Source organism: Perognathus longimembris, chromosome 6 (genome assembly GCF_023159225.1).
Source record: "Perognathus longimembris pacificus isolate PPM17 chromosome 6, ASM2315922v1, whole genome shotgun sequence".
Classification (NCBI taxonomy): domain Eukaryota; kingdom Metazoa; phylum Chordata; class Mammalia; order Rodentia; family Heteromyidae; genus Perognathus; species Perognathus longimembris.
In genome coordinates this window covers 54,557,901-54,574,629 of record NC_063166.1, presented here as the reverse complement: position 1 = coordinate 54,574,629, position 16,729 = coordinate 54,557,901, and the positions used below count along the sequence as shown (strand labels likewise).

General features: G+C 39.4%; 1 protein-coding gene and 1 pseudogene across 6 annotated transcripts in view; one reads left to right on the top strand and one right to left on the bottom strand.

Moving 5' to 3' along the window:
- Positions 1 to 16,729, bottom strand: part of Kif16b (kinesin family member 16B) — a 269,825-nt gene that overhangs the window by 210,474 nt on the left and 42,622 nt on the right. For all 6 annotated transcript variants that reach the window (XM_048348767.1, XM_048348768.1, XM_048348769.1 and 3 more), the window contains exons 4-10: positions 15,150 to 15,266; positions 12,568 to 12,665; positions 11,809 to 11,918; positions 7,054 to 7,196; positions 5,449 to 5,617; positions 5,199 to 5,330; positions 3,882 to 4,057 (exon numbers count right to left, since the gene is read on the bottom strand). In XM_048348767.1, the coding sequence (XP_048204724.1) occupies positions 3,882 to 4,057; positions 5,199 to 5,330; positions 5,449 to 5,617; positions 7,054 to 7,196; positions 11,809 to 11,918; positions 12,568 to 12,665; positions 15,150 to 15,266 (945 nt within the window). The remainder of the gene's footprint in view (positions 1 to 3,881; positions 4,058 to 5,198; positions 5,331 to 5,448; positions 5,618 to 7,053; positions 7,197 to 11,808; positions 11,919 to 12,567; positions 12,666 to 15,149; positions 15,267 to 16,729) is intronic.
- LOC125353233 lies at positions 8,679 to 9,085 on the top strand (annotated as a pseudogene).

The window sequence follows — 16,729 nt, the reverse complement described above, 5'->3', positions numbered from 1 at the left end:
ACCTCAAATCCCAGGTCATAAGGACTTGTCAGTTTGAATATGCACAAAGTAGAATATCCAACAGGTTAAAAAGCCTAAGTCTTGCCTCACCCATGGACTTTTGGGGTTCAGCTACATTGAAATAGGTGAGTGAAACTCGTTTACGGTCACTGCTGGGTACTATTCAATGTATGACATGACAATCTTCCCATCTAGTTCCCTTACCTCATCAGGGTGCAGTATGAAGATGGCTGTGAGGATGATAAACACCAAAATCAGAGTAGAACTGGGAGGGGCGAGAAGAAAACAACCATACTGGACTTCAACTGTACTCCCAACACATTAGTGCTGATGGGAGTGCTGAGAACTCACTGCTCCCTATTCTACCTCCCTGCCAACGATGTCACAGGAAAACAGAAAGGAAGTCTCCCACCACGCAGGGAGCCACTCTTTTCCAATTTGGTATGTACCCTTGAAGTTATTCTGGTCTTATACAGCATGTATTGGTTGTGTTTTTAACAATCCACATTGACTATCTTTTTTTCTTTTCTGTTTTGATACTGGGGATTGAACCCAGGACATTGCACTTTCTAGGCAAGTGCTTTGCCACTGAGCTACATCCCAGCCCACACATTGACTTTTAAATCAACAGTTTCTGGGGGAAAAAATCAGACAACATATAACTGCTTCTTTCCGTTTAACAATTCAAATTCCACTAGATGTTATTTCACTGTATGCTTTCTGCTTACTCTATACATTTACAATTTGTCCTTTTAATGTAAGTGTAGTTTTGTTTTTCTAAGCTTTTGCTCTACCAGATTACATTTAAACCAACTGCATACAGTGTACAGGACTACATCAACAGAATAAATTCTTGGGAGGGAATCTGTGAGTCATCTATATGTGTGATTCGTTTTTAATTGCAAGTTGTCCTCCCCAGAGGATCCAGCATGTTTTTAATTTCTATTCAAACAGAAGCAGTCAGTCTTCATGGGCTCAGTTAAACATTCAGTCTAACAAGATGACTGTGGGTCCCCCTGGGCATCTGTGTATGCCGCAGAAAGCTGAGCTGGCTGGCAGAAAAGCACAGGTGTGTCCTTCTGATGACTGAGAGCCTGGAGAAAGTCTCCACAACAATCCTCAGGCCATGCAGGAGCAATGGCTTTTGGCCCTCTTGAGTAACTGCTCATGTGTGAGGAGTAGATAACCCATTGTTGTGTGTTCAGCCCGCCTTGATTTAGAAGCTAGCCCACAGGAGCAGCATCTCCTGTGACAATGCCATAGGCTCATCTGCTAGAGGCCTCTCGAGGACACGCCCAATTACGAGAGTCACTGCCTTCCACTACCATTTACAGTTGTATATACTTCCATCTTCTCTGGACATAAGTTGTTCAAGGTTGTTTGTATCATTAGAACTGTTGCTTTGCTATGCAGCTGGCAGGTCCGTTTATCAGGTTTACTGAAAATGAAGGTTAACCTAAAGTCAAATCTGCTCTTCCTGGCAGAAAAGGAAGCTTTGTTAACACATGACTACAAATGAACCCAGCATGTAGTCTCATACAAAATATTCAATGAAAATATTTTGGCTGAATTTATAGAACCCACTGTATGATTTCTGTTTCTCTATAAAACTGAGAAGTTTCTACTTCATTCACAGCTTAGTAGTGAACCACTGATGGAATTATATGTACAAAAGGCTACAGTGACCACCATATCATATCCTATATACATGTCTATATAGCCCTATCTATGGAGTAGGAAAAGCAAATACAACATGTGCCAGAGTTTTCTGCTTTTAAAACTCTAATCCATGACATTTGCAAAGGCAATGTATGAAATTATTAAAAGTAGGAGCTTTTGGAAGTGGAGCTGTGGCTCAAGTGGTAGAGCACTAGCCTTGAGCACAAAGAGGCTCAGGGACAGCATCTAGGCCCTGAATTCAAGCCCCACAATTGACAGACAGATAGAAAAAAAGTAGGAACTTTTACTTGGCTTTACTTAAATTAATAACCTAGAAATGGAACTTGGACTTGAGAAATGTTCAAGAAACCATGGCAGAATTTGGAATAGACTATCCCAGGGAGAGATCAAGGTCCCAGGGAAGATTTATTAAGACATATTTAATAAGCACTTTAATGAAATACCTGCTTATTTTGTTAAGCATCACAAATTTAGAATAAGCCTATGTTGTTGTGAGATAATTTATAGATTCAGAGACATTCATAGATTCGAAGCATGGTAAATTATTTTATAAATTATTTTCACTGTAATGTTAATATTAAACTTACCAAAGTTTTACCCTTTATGTGTTCTAAAATATATTTTTCCATCATCAGTGCCAACATAACATAATAAAAATACTGTCTTAATTACAGCAGTAATATTTAAATGTTTACTTTAGATAAATAATGATTGAGAAACACTGATGAGTCAGGTACAGAGACTCATGCCTGTAATTCCAGTTATTTAGGAGGCCAAGATCAAGAGAACTGTGGTTCAAGGCCATCCTAAGCCAAAAGTTAGCAAGATCTTATCTCAACCAGCAAGCCAGGGATGTAATCTCAGCTACTAAGGAGGCATAGGTAAGAGGATCTTGGTCCAAGATTGGCCCTAGGCAGAGACTCTAAGCAAAGAATAGCTAAAACAAAAAAGTCTGGGAGGTGTGGCTCAAGCAATAAAGCACTTGTCTAACAAGCAGGAAGCAGAGTTCTAACCCAGGAAGGAACAGAAGGGAGGAAGGGAGGGAAGGAGACTAAGAAAGGATTCTAATAACAAATCATATCAATAAATTGACTTGAGATTCATGTTATAAGTTGTAACATCCTATTTAACTACTCATTATGGCAACTTCCTTTTGTACATGAGAGGCTCAATTCACCACGTAAAGGTGTGTGGAGGCATCTTTCCATGCACGAAGGAGTCCTGTTTCACTGTTGTTGGCCATCGTGTGGACTGTAGGTCTATTTCAGGGCCCAGGATCCTCTGTTGATATCCTGGTGATATTTACATACATCAAACTATGGAACGGCAAGAGCTTCCAGCACCATGTACTCCTGCACAAAAAGCGCTGTTCCAGAGAGACCACTTTGTATGAAAGAAAAGTAGGTCCTTAAATGATAAACTAAAAACATCCATCCATTCCTAGGTTAAGAAAACCAAATGAAATGTATCTTCACTTCTAAGAGCAGTCTACCATCCAAGGTTTATAAAGACCATCCTAACTTGTGGCCTCTCTTCAAAGCATATGGAGGTCCCTGAGAACTTGGCTTACACTAGTCATCACCACAGCATAACTTTACATGCTCACTACAGACAGAAAGGAAGCCTGCTGGGAAAAACACAAAGAACAGACCTCCTCACTTCAACCCCAAAGACCCCTCACAACCATCATGCAAGGCCCCAGGGCCAGTGTTGCAGCCAGACCCCAGACATTCAATGTCACACCTGTCACTGAGTTCTCACACCTCCTCTGTAATGGCTGGTAAGGAACAGACATTCAGAAAGGTGTTTAAACAAGTTTTTTCCTCTCTGTTCAATGAGCTGTAAAGTCATAAAATGCATGGGTAGAATTTTTAAATATTACTTGAAGCATCTCAATTTCTTCTCACTAATAGAGATTATGCCGCTAATCCGACTGCATGCTAAATTCCCATCCATAATTGATAACTATTAGATAGTTAATCATTTCGGGCTTAGTGGATAAGATTTTAGACATGGAGCACATAAGGAATGCGAAGGCCAATAGGAGGCTGGTATAAAGGAAGGATTGGCTAACTCACTGGAAGCTTTACTTAGCTCTTATTTACTCAAATCAATACTAGGAGATAATTGTCTCATTAAGATCCAGAAATAGATGCTATTACTCAAAGAAAATAATCTATAAATCTCAGAAAAAACCTGACCTGATTCCCTTGAGCAAGCAGAGCTTTTAGTCTGGCTATTTCAGCTCGCAGCTCCCGGATGAGTTTGACGTTGGCATCCTCGTTAATGGTAGGCTTGTTGATGATGTTTTTGGCTCTATTTGCATAGCGAAGTGTACTTAGGGTTTCTCCATAATTGACATCAGCAGGTGAAATGGCTGTGAAGAATGAATTCAAAAAAATAATTTATCCAGCACGCCATGTTTCATTTAACACAAAGTTGGTTTGTAATTTAAAAGTCAGATTAACCTCAGGTCACTAGCTAGACTAAATATTCATTGCCACAGTAATGAATATTAAAAATTATCTAAGATTTATAGAAAATGGTGCTCAGTATACAAAATTGTCATTCTGCTTTTTTTCAGTTCTAATATCAGCTACCTACCCAACTTCAATGTAGGATATGTGCTGCCTCTCCACAATTAAGACATTTTCCCAGTTGAAAAGGTAAGAGGATAATTTCAACATTATAATATCAACATTAGCCAGGGATTAATACTTTTTAAATTTCTGGCAAAACCTATCATTTTTAAACTGCCATAGAGCATGCCAATATTTTCAAGAGAGTCAGTAGACTATTCTTTTCATATGGAAACTTTGACTAATCCCATCTGCCACCCATACCACCCAAGTTTAAGGTTGGGAGACCTATCAGTTGTTCATGGAACACATATCCTAAGGTAGGTTCCCCACTGCTTGGTTACAGCATGGCAAAGGTATGAAGAGGACACAAGAGAGGGAAGGAAAGAGGAGAGAGGAGAACAGGAACAAGAATGTGGAGTTAGGAAGCAAAGAATTAATAAATTCTCAATCATCTCCTCTATGTTATTTTTCTCTATTCTGTTTCTTAATTTGTCAATGTGAACATATAGTATTATTACTGTTACCATTATTTGTTATGATTTTTTATTTTTTTCTCTTGCTTTTTAATTTTAAATTCCATATGTACTACATTAAATAGAAAAGGTTGGATTATTTCTTTTTTTACTTTGTTCCCCCATAATAATTTTCTTCTACAAATTGGGGGATTTGGAAGTTTTTTACCTTGTAAAAAACATTCAGAAAGTCTCTGCAGGTCACCAGAGTTCCCAGACCATGAAAAGTCTATACAACACTTGATAAGATACTATAGACTGGATTTCTGGATGCAGGTGATTTTCAAGGTAGATAAACCACTAATTTTTGTAATATAAAAGGTTAAAAGGTGATATATCCTAATGAGACACTTTCAACTTAAAAGACTTACAGCTAATTCACAGGGAACTTCAGATGCTCAGGAAAATAACTTAAAATTCTTACTGGCAATCATGATGGTTTTAGAGTTTCCTCCAAGGCTATCTTTCAACAACCAAGTCAAAACAGAATCCCTGTAAGGCACAAAAACTTGCTTCTTCTTCACAAGAGGGTTTGCTGCATCCTGAGATAAATCAGCTGTAAGGAAGATGGAGACAAGAGAGAGGAAAGAATCACTGTCCCATGTTCCTCTAAGTTTGCTACACACACACACACACACGCACACACACAGAGCTGGAGGTGAGCAAGCACCTACCTAAGGCAGAAATGACATTTCCCAGAGTGACGAGGGACTTGTTAATATTCCCTCCTTCCTTGAGCCTGACCCCCGTGGCACCAGTGGCATCTGCACGCTCACTTCCAGCAAGATCCACTAAGTGAATCTTACTCACGGTTTCACATGGCATTTCGGAATCAAACTTTGCCTGTGGTAAGATAGGAAAGAAAAAACTGAAGAGGCCCTAAAGGTACCAGTGATCCTTATGATACAAAAACCAATTGCTTTCCACTAAAATCTCTCAGGGTTAATTTCCCCCCTCTCCTTTTCTTTTGTTTATCAGCCTTCATACTGACTATAAAAATTGCCAAAACTAACTTCAGAACTAACAACAGAAATCCATCCTATGTGATTCTGAAGCTTTCTAAAAAGGCATGCCCTGACTCAAACCCTTTCTCACTTTCTCAACAAAGCAAACTTAGAAGAACATAAAAGTAGGCACTAAAGGGCACTGGGGAGAGAAAATTGCTACTAAATAATTAGGCCTATTCTCATCTGGAAGCTCCAGCTTTCAAAGCAACAAAGACTCTCCAAAATATGATAAGCAGCACAGACAATTATGTAAGAGATCATTTCACCACTATGACAAATCGTTTTGTTACACAATGTTACTTTTCCGAAGGCTTCTTTTAATCTACCTTACATTTTGAATCAAATTGTGAGGGGGGAAAAAAAGAAGAAAATAAAAAAAAAAAACATAAAGTAGAGCCACCAGCAAGCTGCTATACAGCAAAGCAGTAACTTTAAGTACCCTGATATTTTTAAATATCCAGGATCTGGAAAAGGGTAAAAGATGTGGGAAATGTGTGCAGAGGTGTTCTGATTGACCTTAGGGAATCTTTTTAACTTTCCTGTTCTCTGATCTCCCTAGGTGATAAAAATGCTGACTTGTTTCTATTGTGCTCGAGGGTGGATGTGGGTAAGAAGAGCCCCAACTCCTACCACTGAAGCCCAAGGGGGCCCTGCATCTGCGTAGTCCTCCCTGCTCTCCTGGCCCCAGTGCCTGCGGAACCACTTTCCTCACCCTCTTCTACACATGTTCGCGATGTTCTGCATGTGAACCATAATGAATTCTCGTGTTGGCACTTACATAAATGTTCTCTGTCCTTTGCTATCACTCTAATAATCATCATCAACACGGTGAGGTGAGCTTCATGGGGTGATAATGCACTGCCCTCACTTACTCACCTTGGCTTCCAGCTGGTCGGACTCACAATCCATTATCTCCCACAGTGCTAACAACAATGAAAACTTTTGCTTAATTAGGCACAGAGCAAGGCTTTTTTGTTTTTTGTTTTTTTTTTAACATCTCAAACAAGGTGGAAGCTCGCTCAATATTTCTTAAGGCGACCCATCAGGATGTTTAAAAATTACTGTGATTGTAACCACGGAGACACTCAGTGCCCAGCACATGCTCAACTCTAATTAACAAGGAAATGACAGCCCGTCACCTTTGCTTGCTGCTGCCCCTGGTTCAACAATGATCAATCCTCAGCTGGGGCTAATCAGCAAGTAAAGATCTCCAGGAAGGAAGCCAACCAGACCCACAGAGCAAGCCCATGGCTACCCGCTAGCTGCCCTTACCTGTGTGAATTTGATGGTGAAGATGGCATGAGATCGGCTACTGACATCGTTCATCCCAGTAGCTGCTGTGGTACGATTAATATTTCCTGCATCCATAAGTTCTTCCACATCGCCATAATTCTGCACTAAATGTTTGGATAAGTCTGGAAAGAAAAAAAAAGGAGGAGAAGAAGGTGAAGAAGTCCTCCCATTAAACAGTGAATGGAAATTCCCCTAAGAAACAGTGTATGACTAGAATCTGTCAACCCACTTAAAGGCTCACTTGCTTCTACCATGTTGGCACATAAGACAGCAGCCGTGGTTCTAACCTCAGTGGGCCTCGGCTACCTCATCTTATCTATTACATTGAGTATTTAGGATAAAGGCCACTAATAGCCACCTCTGAACAGCAGTCATTGCAGGAAGAGGAAAAATGTAAAAGCAAATACTCTATGCAAAACTCTAAAAGCATTTTTTCAATCTTTTAGATGTTTTTTGTATTGACAGGATTCCAAAGGTAAAAGCTTATATTGTGCTTCTAAAAATAACTCATGCATTGTGTATAACATAAGTGAGTGTGTGTGTGTGTGTGTGCGCGCGTGACCAACTTTTCCTCTTTCTTACCAATGGGACCACACTGCACTGGAATGGAACTCAGTGGCATGCATGAGGCGCTGCATTTTATCCCCATCAGCATCACCACAATCACAACAAAATGTAGCATGCCATAAATATTATTTTGCATTTTAGTTTTTCATATAATACCTATCAAAAATATTCTGTCACAGTCAAGGTGACTTCCCATTGATTTTTAAGGCTGCAGAGGATTACACTATAGGTATGTACCGTAGCCAATTTAACCAGTCTTCTCTTGAGATGAGAGGCTGTTTCTGCTCTGTTTCCAATTACACATAACACTACTACAAATAATCTTGTGCATAGGCCCTTTCAAATGTCTGAGAATGTTTGTATAAAATAAATTCTTAGATATGGAGATGCTAAGACAAAGGAAGTTGGAATTTTAATACATATTGTCAGATTGTCCTATTGCTCTCCACAACTGTCTCCCTGAGCCTCCTCACCATCCCATCAGGTTCATATCTGCCAAAGATGATGTCACCATCTCAATGGATTTTCATTTTGTTTTGTTTAGTTTCTTATACAGAGTAAGGCTGAGGATCCTTTCCCTCCATTAAAAAGTAATCAGTATTTGGGAATGGTTGTAGAACTCAATCTAGCAAGCATGAACCAATCCCTGAGTTCAATCCCCAGCACCGCAGAAAAACAAACAAAAATGTACTCTTTTTTGAACTGGAGGCAGTTGTGGAGAGCTTAGCTATCATAAGGAGCCATGGATTCAATTCCTCAGCATTTCAAATAATAATCATCAAAACACCCATTTCTTTAAACAACCCATTCATTGCCTTTGTCTATTTTAATCCTTGGTTGTTGGGTATATACTTATTGATTCACAGGAGCTCTTTGTATGTTAGGAAAATTAATCATCTGAAACTTAAGTTGAAACTATTCCCATTTTTCACTCTACTAAAATTTTTGTTTAAAATATAAAATCCGAGTGTGCCCGGCTGTGTCCATGGAGAGATCCTGCCAGGTCTGAGCCCGGCCCAAGGCGCTGGGACCCCGGAACCACGGGACGGCAAAGATGTCAGCCTTCTTAGTCCGGGCCACTGTTGGTGCTGTGAGCAAGAGGAAGCTGCAGCCCACTCGAGCCGCCCTCACTCTGACACCCTCAGCAATAAACAAGATAAAACAGCTTCTTAAAAATAAGCCTAAACATGTAGGTGTAAAGGTTGGCGTCTGAACCAGGGGCTGTAATGGTCTTTCTTATACTCTAGAATACACAAAGACAAGAGGAGATTCTGATGAAGAGGTTGTTCAAGATGGAGTCAGAGTATTCATCGAAAAGAAAGCACAGCTAACACTTTTAGGAACAGAAATGGACTATGTGGAAGACAAGTTATCCAGCGAGTTTGTCTTCAATAACCCAAACATCAAAGGAACTTGTGGCTGTGGATAAAGTTTTAATATTTGAAAGCTCAGGACTTCTGGCTGTAAACGCCACGAAAGCTTTTGGAAACCTTGAAAGTTACTGAAGAAATCATGTGACTGTCCTTGTGTCAGGTCTATAATGTGTGGCAGCATTGCTGGGGAGATAAAGTGACACATTTTCAAAATGAAGCTGATTTGTTAGAATCCAGAAGATGTGATATTTATGCCCTCTTAGTGGACAGGATAAGAAACCAGTGTTTGCTGAATTACTTTTCTGTTCTGTATAGCAAAACATCTTGCCCTGCCTCAACTCTCGTGAATGCTTTGTGTGCAACTAGTTTCATTAAAGATAATTTTGCTAAATAAGTATATATATATATATAATCCCCATCATCATTCAGATCTGACTTGCAACTTTACAATTCTTTTGCCTTTTATTAGCTCCAATTGGTTGCACAAGGATGTTTCATTTTAACATGTCTCTTTATGGATACACTGCATCTTGATCAATCATCCCCTCCATCCTCTTCCATCCTCAACCAGGCTCCTGGAGTTTCCATTTTTGTACATGTACATAGATTATATGACTGTATTTGTCCTCCTTCCTCCTTCTATTCACTTGTCCCCTCCCACTACAACCCACACCCCAGGCCAGGCATACTTCAACATCCTGATGTTCTTTGTTACAATGAATGTTTATTCTTCAAAAAGGTTTCACCACCATACCTGCACTACTGCGATATGTACATGTGTGTGCATGCATATAATCATGTACATGTGTACATATGCAGTTATTTCATATTTAATATCCACTTAAGAGAACAGATTGTAATTTATTTTTATTGTATTTTGTATGGAGTTTCAATTCAACATACCAGTTTATGACTGCATTGCATTTGTTTGTTGTCTTTTCTCTTTTGGTACTGGGGATTGAACCCAGGACACTGTACTTGTCAGGCAAGTGCTTCCTGCTGAGCTATAGCTCACCCCGCAATGGGTCTTGATCATTCTCCCCCTACTCTCTTTCAACCCCAGCAATCCCCTCAAGTTACCTAATTCCATTTTCACATAGGTGCACTGGGTTTTATGATTACGTATCACATTTTCTTTTTTTTGTTTTGTTTTATTCTTCTCTTTTACATTTTCTTAATCCATTTATCAGTTGAGGACATCTTTGATTATTTTTAGCTTGGCTACCATGAATATTGCTGTAATAACCATGGGTGTACAGGTGCATCTATTATATCCAGACTTACATTCCTTTGGATAAATGCCAAAGAATGGTCTGGCTGGATTATAAGGTAGTCCTATCTTTATTTTATGAATCTTCATACTGATTTTTACAGAGGTTGAACTAATTTACAGTCCAACCATCAGTGTAAAAGGGCTCCTTTCCCCCTCATTCTCACCAGCATTTGTCTGTTTTTTATGATGGCCATTCTGACTGGAGAGAGACAGAATCTCAATATTATTTTGATTTGCATTTCCTTTATGGCCAGGCATGCTAAGCATCTCTTCATGTATTTATTGAGCACTTGTACTTTTAGGAAGTGTCTACCAAGCTCCTTTATCCATTTATTAAATGGATTATTAATTCTTGAGGAATTTAAATTTTTTTTTTTTTTTTTGGCCAGTCCTGGGCCTTGGACTCAGGGCCTGAGCACTGTCCCTGGCTTCTTCCCGCTCAAGGCTAGCACTCTGCCACTTGAGCCACAGCGCCGCTTCTGGCCGTTTTCTGTATATGTGGTGCTGGGGAATCGAACCTAGGGCCTCGTGTATCCGAGGCAGGCACTCTTGCCACTAGGCTATATCCCCAGCCCAGGAATTTAATTTTTTAAGTTCCCTGTATATTCTGTTTCTTACTTAGATGTATGTCTTATGTTAGAGGTAGAGCTGGCAAAGATCTTCTCCAATTCTATAGTTTTCTCTTCATTCTAGTGACTACATTCTTAGCTGTGCAGAAGCTTTTCAGCTTGATGCACTCCCATTTGTCAATCCTCAATCTTACTTGCTGAGCTACTAGAGTTCCATTTAGAGAATTACTTCCTATACCAATAAGTTCTATTGTTTTATATTTCCTGTAGAATCTTTCAAACTTTTAAGGTACTACATTAAGTTCTTTGATCCACTTTGAATTGGCATTCATAGCAGATAAGAGAGCTACATACAGTTCTGTCTTACTCCAATGAAACACATGAAAATCAATGTCCACATGAGAACATATTTCCATGTGTGATTCCTGCTAGCCAGACTCAGCTCCTTTTTGTATAGTAGGAGAGCTACATTACAGGGATGGCCTAACCTAGGCCTATTATTTAGTTATTAAGAGTCAGTCTTTACCATCATTACCTGTGACATTCCCCATGACTGAGTGTGCCACAATTGGTGAATCACAGATGCCAGCATCCTGAGGGGGATAATGTGAAAACTCCTCTTAACAGGCAAGAGGTCTGAACCTGTCTTTCTTTTCATCTACAACCATTCAGATCAATAAAGACACACTGCTAAATGCAACACCATGGAGATAAGTTATAGGATTGCTTCTCTTACCATAGAAACAAATGTCCATGGGTCTCTTAAAGCCAGAAGAACCTAGTGGCAAATCTCACCAAATGCCTAGCGAAGTGCGAAAATTTACTATCACAAAATTACAAAAGTATAAACAACTTTAAAAATATCACTATTATGTCACTTTCCTTTTCCTTACATGTTTTATTCTTACACAAATCCCAAGGAGGAAAAAAGCTGAGAAATATTCATTCTTACCCTCAACATAAGGTCCTTCTTTGGGATGCTCTCGGACTCTTAAATTGAAGGTTTTAGATGACTTCCGCCTAAGCAGATCTCTCACACGCTCGTTATAAATTTCTAAGTAGCTAAAATTTTTCAACAGAATGAAATTCAGAGAAATAATGAGACATTAATAACAGTAACCACAACAACACTCCCAAAGCAGCAGTTCACAGAAACCACAGTTAAGGGTGGTGGCTTATCATTCTTTGCAAAGATAGGCAAAGGAGGTCTAGCATGCTTTAAATAACTTGTCCAAGCCACATGGCTACAAGGAGGCCCAGCAGATAGAGAAGAGGACTGAAAGAGCTGTCCTTAAAAATCACTGGAGAGACTGGTCCCCACACAGGTTTAACTTCAAAGAGGAGAAAGAGCACCTCTACCATAAGATGTATTGGTAACGTAGCTTTAAGGAGATCATACCAACATAGTAAATAACACAAACCTTATTCTATGAAAGGCATGAGACAAGTAACTGGGTACTCTTGCAAAAGTCAAAAGCTACTCCACTTTGAGATAAACCTCCAAACAATGGTTATTTCTTAGCCAAACCATATCCAAGGAAGTCAGTGAAATTAACCTGTTTCTTAGCTAAATTCCCAATTACTCTATGTGCAGGAGGAAAAACAACAAGATCTTTCCTTGGGAATCCATAGCCCCAAACTAATATCTAAGTGCAAGCCAAGCAACCATAGCCCCAACCAAGTAGACACTGGCTCAGGCCGCAGGCCCTACCTGACTTCAGTGCGGAAGGATGCTTCATCCCATCTGGTGGTTTCATTTATTCGACTGAAGAGCCCTTCACAGATCCGAGGTATTAAACCTGAATCACCCTGCAGTGGGAAAGAGTGTCACAGCTGTCATGACTGATAACTGAATTTGCATTCTGCTGGAGTGAACTGACACTCATGAGGCCTGTATGACATCCCCAGTCTACCACTCTAGGACCTCACCCCCTAGGACTGCTTCCTACTCTCTCAGAAGAGAGGATAGAACCTTATAATTTCTACATGGCTGGACTTGGGCTATATATATAGTTATCAGAGACATTAATCATTGAAACCATGGCTTATAAAGATAAAAAGATTTGTTCTCTAGCCAAGAAGACAGTTGAGAGCTATAGAACATACCTTTTAGGGGAAAAAAGGAAAGGTTTAGTTAAATTGTTATAAAGAGAATGAAAACAAATCAAATAGAAGAGAAAAAGTAGCCAGAAAACTAAAATAAGTCTTCAAGAGTTAATGGCTGTGTTAAAAATTAGGGGGTATAGCTGGGCGCTGATGGCTCAGGTCTGTAATCTTAGCTACTTAAGGAGGCTGAGACCTGAAGATCACCACTCAAAGCCAACCCCAGCAGGAAAGTTCGTGAGATGTTTACCTCCAATTAATCGCCAAAAAGTCAGAAGTAGAGCTGTGGCTCAAGTGGTAGAGTGCTAACCTTAAACAAAAAAAGCTCAGGGACAGTAACCAGGCCCTGCATTCAAGCCCCAAGACTGGCACAAAAAAGAAAAGGAGGTAAAGCAGGCCTCATGTCTCAAGTTTGTGATCCTAACTAACTACTTAGAAGGCAGTGATCAGAGGATCATCATTGGAGGTCAACATGGATATAAAAGTTTGGAAGACTCCATCTCAATCAATAGCTCTGTATACCTGTTATCCTAAGCTTACTGTGAAATACAAGAGCTAGGTACAGTGGCGCCCCAGCAACAAAAGGAAGGACAAATAGGAGAATCGTAATTATGCACAAGCATGAAAGTGAGACCACATCTTGAAAATAGCCAATGCACAAAAGGTCTTTCAGTGTGGCTTAAGTGGCAAAGCACCTGCTTAGTCTTGAGTTCAATAGTACTGAGGGGGAAAAAAAAAACCCTTAGGTAATAGGACCACATTAAAATATAGACTATGCCCCTGCTTTTATGTAGAAATCTCTACGCTGGCCCTCCTGGAAAGAAGCACATCACATCTCCTATGCAATACAGGTGTCATATTCAATCATCATATTCCAGTCAGCACTAACAGCTGGTGAACCTCAGAGGGATTTGCCAGCAGCTAATCTGACCTCAGAGTATCAAAGTTTTCTTAACAAGTCTTTTTCAACCTTTACCCAAAGCCCCAGTCAAGAACAAAAGAACTGCTTTAGAAAGATTTTCTTTGTACCATTTGATCCATATAAATGCTTATCAAGAAAACACTTTCACAATGTTTTTGCTTCCTATCTTTACATACAGTGATAGAATCCAAGTAGTAGTTACTTGTGAGTTCAGAGAAAAGCACTTCTCATTAACAAGTGTTTTATTAATGTGTGACATGAAGTAGTTTCTAGGGAATCAACACAGAAATCTCATTTTTAGACTTTTTTTTCTAAGGCATAGAAGAAAAGTGGGAAGAGAGAAGTACTGAATGTTTCTCTCTTCTGTTTCTAGCTTTTCAGCTGCATGGAAAGCCTGGGTTTAAGAGGCCAAGTTACATGAACTGAAATAATTACATCTGGGATGATGCTCAGGCAGTACTGTACTTCTGTGATCCCTAAACCGTTAGCACTAAAGCCACAAATATACCTCAAAGACAGGATCCCTTAAACAGCTGTAAGTAACTATCTAGAACATGACACAGGTTTGGCATTCGTTCAACAGTGCTTTTTCAGTGGCAAAGAAAAGTAAAGTGCACAAGCACTGTCTAATTTTGTATCAAATACACAACACGAGAAAGTTCCTACATAAATATTTACCTTTTACATTTCCATATTTTAGGGCAAGTAGGATATTACTGCCTATTAATTGATAGACACTGCTAAACCATTTATCTTCATAACTAAATTGACTCTATACAAACTACATAACTAATTCTTTCGTGTTTTTGCTTGATTTATGCAATATCTTTCCATGGAAAAGGTTTCTTGGATATTTTTCTTGAGGGAAATGTTCTATATAACTGTGTGTGTGTGTGTGTGTGTGTGTGTGTGTGTGTGTGTGTGTGTGTATCAGACTTTGGTAATTTTATTCAAACTGTCATGTTGGCCATAAAGGAAAAAAAATTACTTGTGGGCCCTGCATACTTTCTTGATAAGAGTATAGGTCTTTAAAAACAGAAAATGAACTGGGACTTGTGTCTATTATTCATACTTATAAACTTAAAACTATTCATAATTTAAAATCTCTCAAAGGAAATTTAGTTCAGCTGATTATTGGGTTTTATATTATTACTAACGATTGACAAGAAAACAAAAAACAAGTTAATATAGACCAAATAGATAGAGAGAGGACGTTTATCAATCTAGAGAAAGATAAGAAACTGCCCCATTCTGGGTAGATAACGTACAGAATTTCCCATCATGGTGTAGGACTTTCCAGATCCAGTTTGCCCATATGCAAAGACACAAGCATTGTAACCTTCAAATGCAGATTTCACCACATCTGTGCCCAGGGTTTTGAAAACCTGAAAGAAAAGAAAAAAAACAAGGGACAGTTACTGTGGGTTTTAATAAAAACTCCTGCGGTGTTGACAACATTCTTGAATGCTACTTTCCTCTCTTAAGGATAACAACATACAAATAAATCACTGCAGTGCTATTAACAACAGAATATGTATGTAGCCCAGTTCTTAAACAAAAGTAAACTTTCTAAACAAGCAAAAAGCAACCCCATCCTCTTTCTCTTTCCTACTTAAGTTAACAAAAAAATTCCTGAAGTATAGAATATAAACAAGGCAGAGAATCTTGTCTAGGAGAAAAGATAATGTTAAAGTATAAGGATTTACCATTCAGAATTATAAAAATGTATAAAGGTATTCATGCTGCTAGAGCTCCTAGAAAGTAAATATTCACAGCCTAAAAGTCATGGTAGCTGGAAACTGTTGGTTGGACCATGCCAAATCAAAGCCATCAATCTACTAGGCATCAAGATAAATCTCTGAAGATTCTCATGAAGATGGATGATGGTGAGTATGGAGGAGGCTAGGTGGCTGGGCTCCTGCGACACAAATTCCAGATGCTTTCTCCTATCTGGGAAACTGCCTATGATGGAGAGGGTGGGAAGACAAGTGGTGTGAAGGCAGAGGTCACACTAGGAATGACCTGAGTTCATGTCCTATGCACCATTTAATTGTACATTGGGGAGTAAAGGAAAATGAAATACAAATACTTCAGGAAAGCAATAATGAAACAAACAAAGATAGGGGGTCATCTTGGTACCCAGCTGGGGAAGGATGGTGTGAAAGCTATCCCAATACCTCTATCCTTTAAGTTTAGCAGGCTATAGACACGAAATATATTCCTGCTTTTTAAAGTAAGAACATCAGAAACTGAAGCGATGCCAAAGAGAGGGAGCTCTGTCCAGTTCACAGTCAAAGCCACAAAAAGGTTGAGGGGGCTCTTGATTAGAACCACCACAGTCCAAGATTGGGGCCTTAACCAAAAGAAAAAACCCAGTTGGATCAGACAGAAAGTCATCTCCAACTGTCAAGGGCAGCAGCTCCCAGACTATGGTGCACAGAAGAATCACTTGTAAGCTGTAATTATGTCTGTAATTCTGTAATCCTATCTACTTAGAAGGCTGAGATCTGAGGATCATGGTTCAAAGTCAGCCTGAGCAGGAAAGTCCTTGAGACTCTTATCTTCAATTAACTGCTAAAAAGCTGGAAGTGAAGCTATGTCAAGCGGCAGAGTGCTAGCCTTGAGCAAAACAGCTCAGGGAATGAGCCCAAGCTCTGACTTCAGCTCCCAGGACTGGCACAAAACAAAATAACAATAATAACAATAATAATTTGGAGAGCTCTGAAGAGTCCTAAGACAAAGTGGGTTATAGCACTCATGAAGTATGAATCTTAGAATGTAAACTCTGGAATCAGCACTTTTTATACCCCCCAACAAGTGACTTCCAAGTATAGCAAAATTTCTAGTC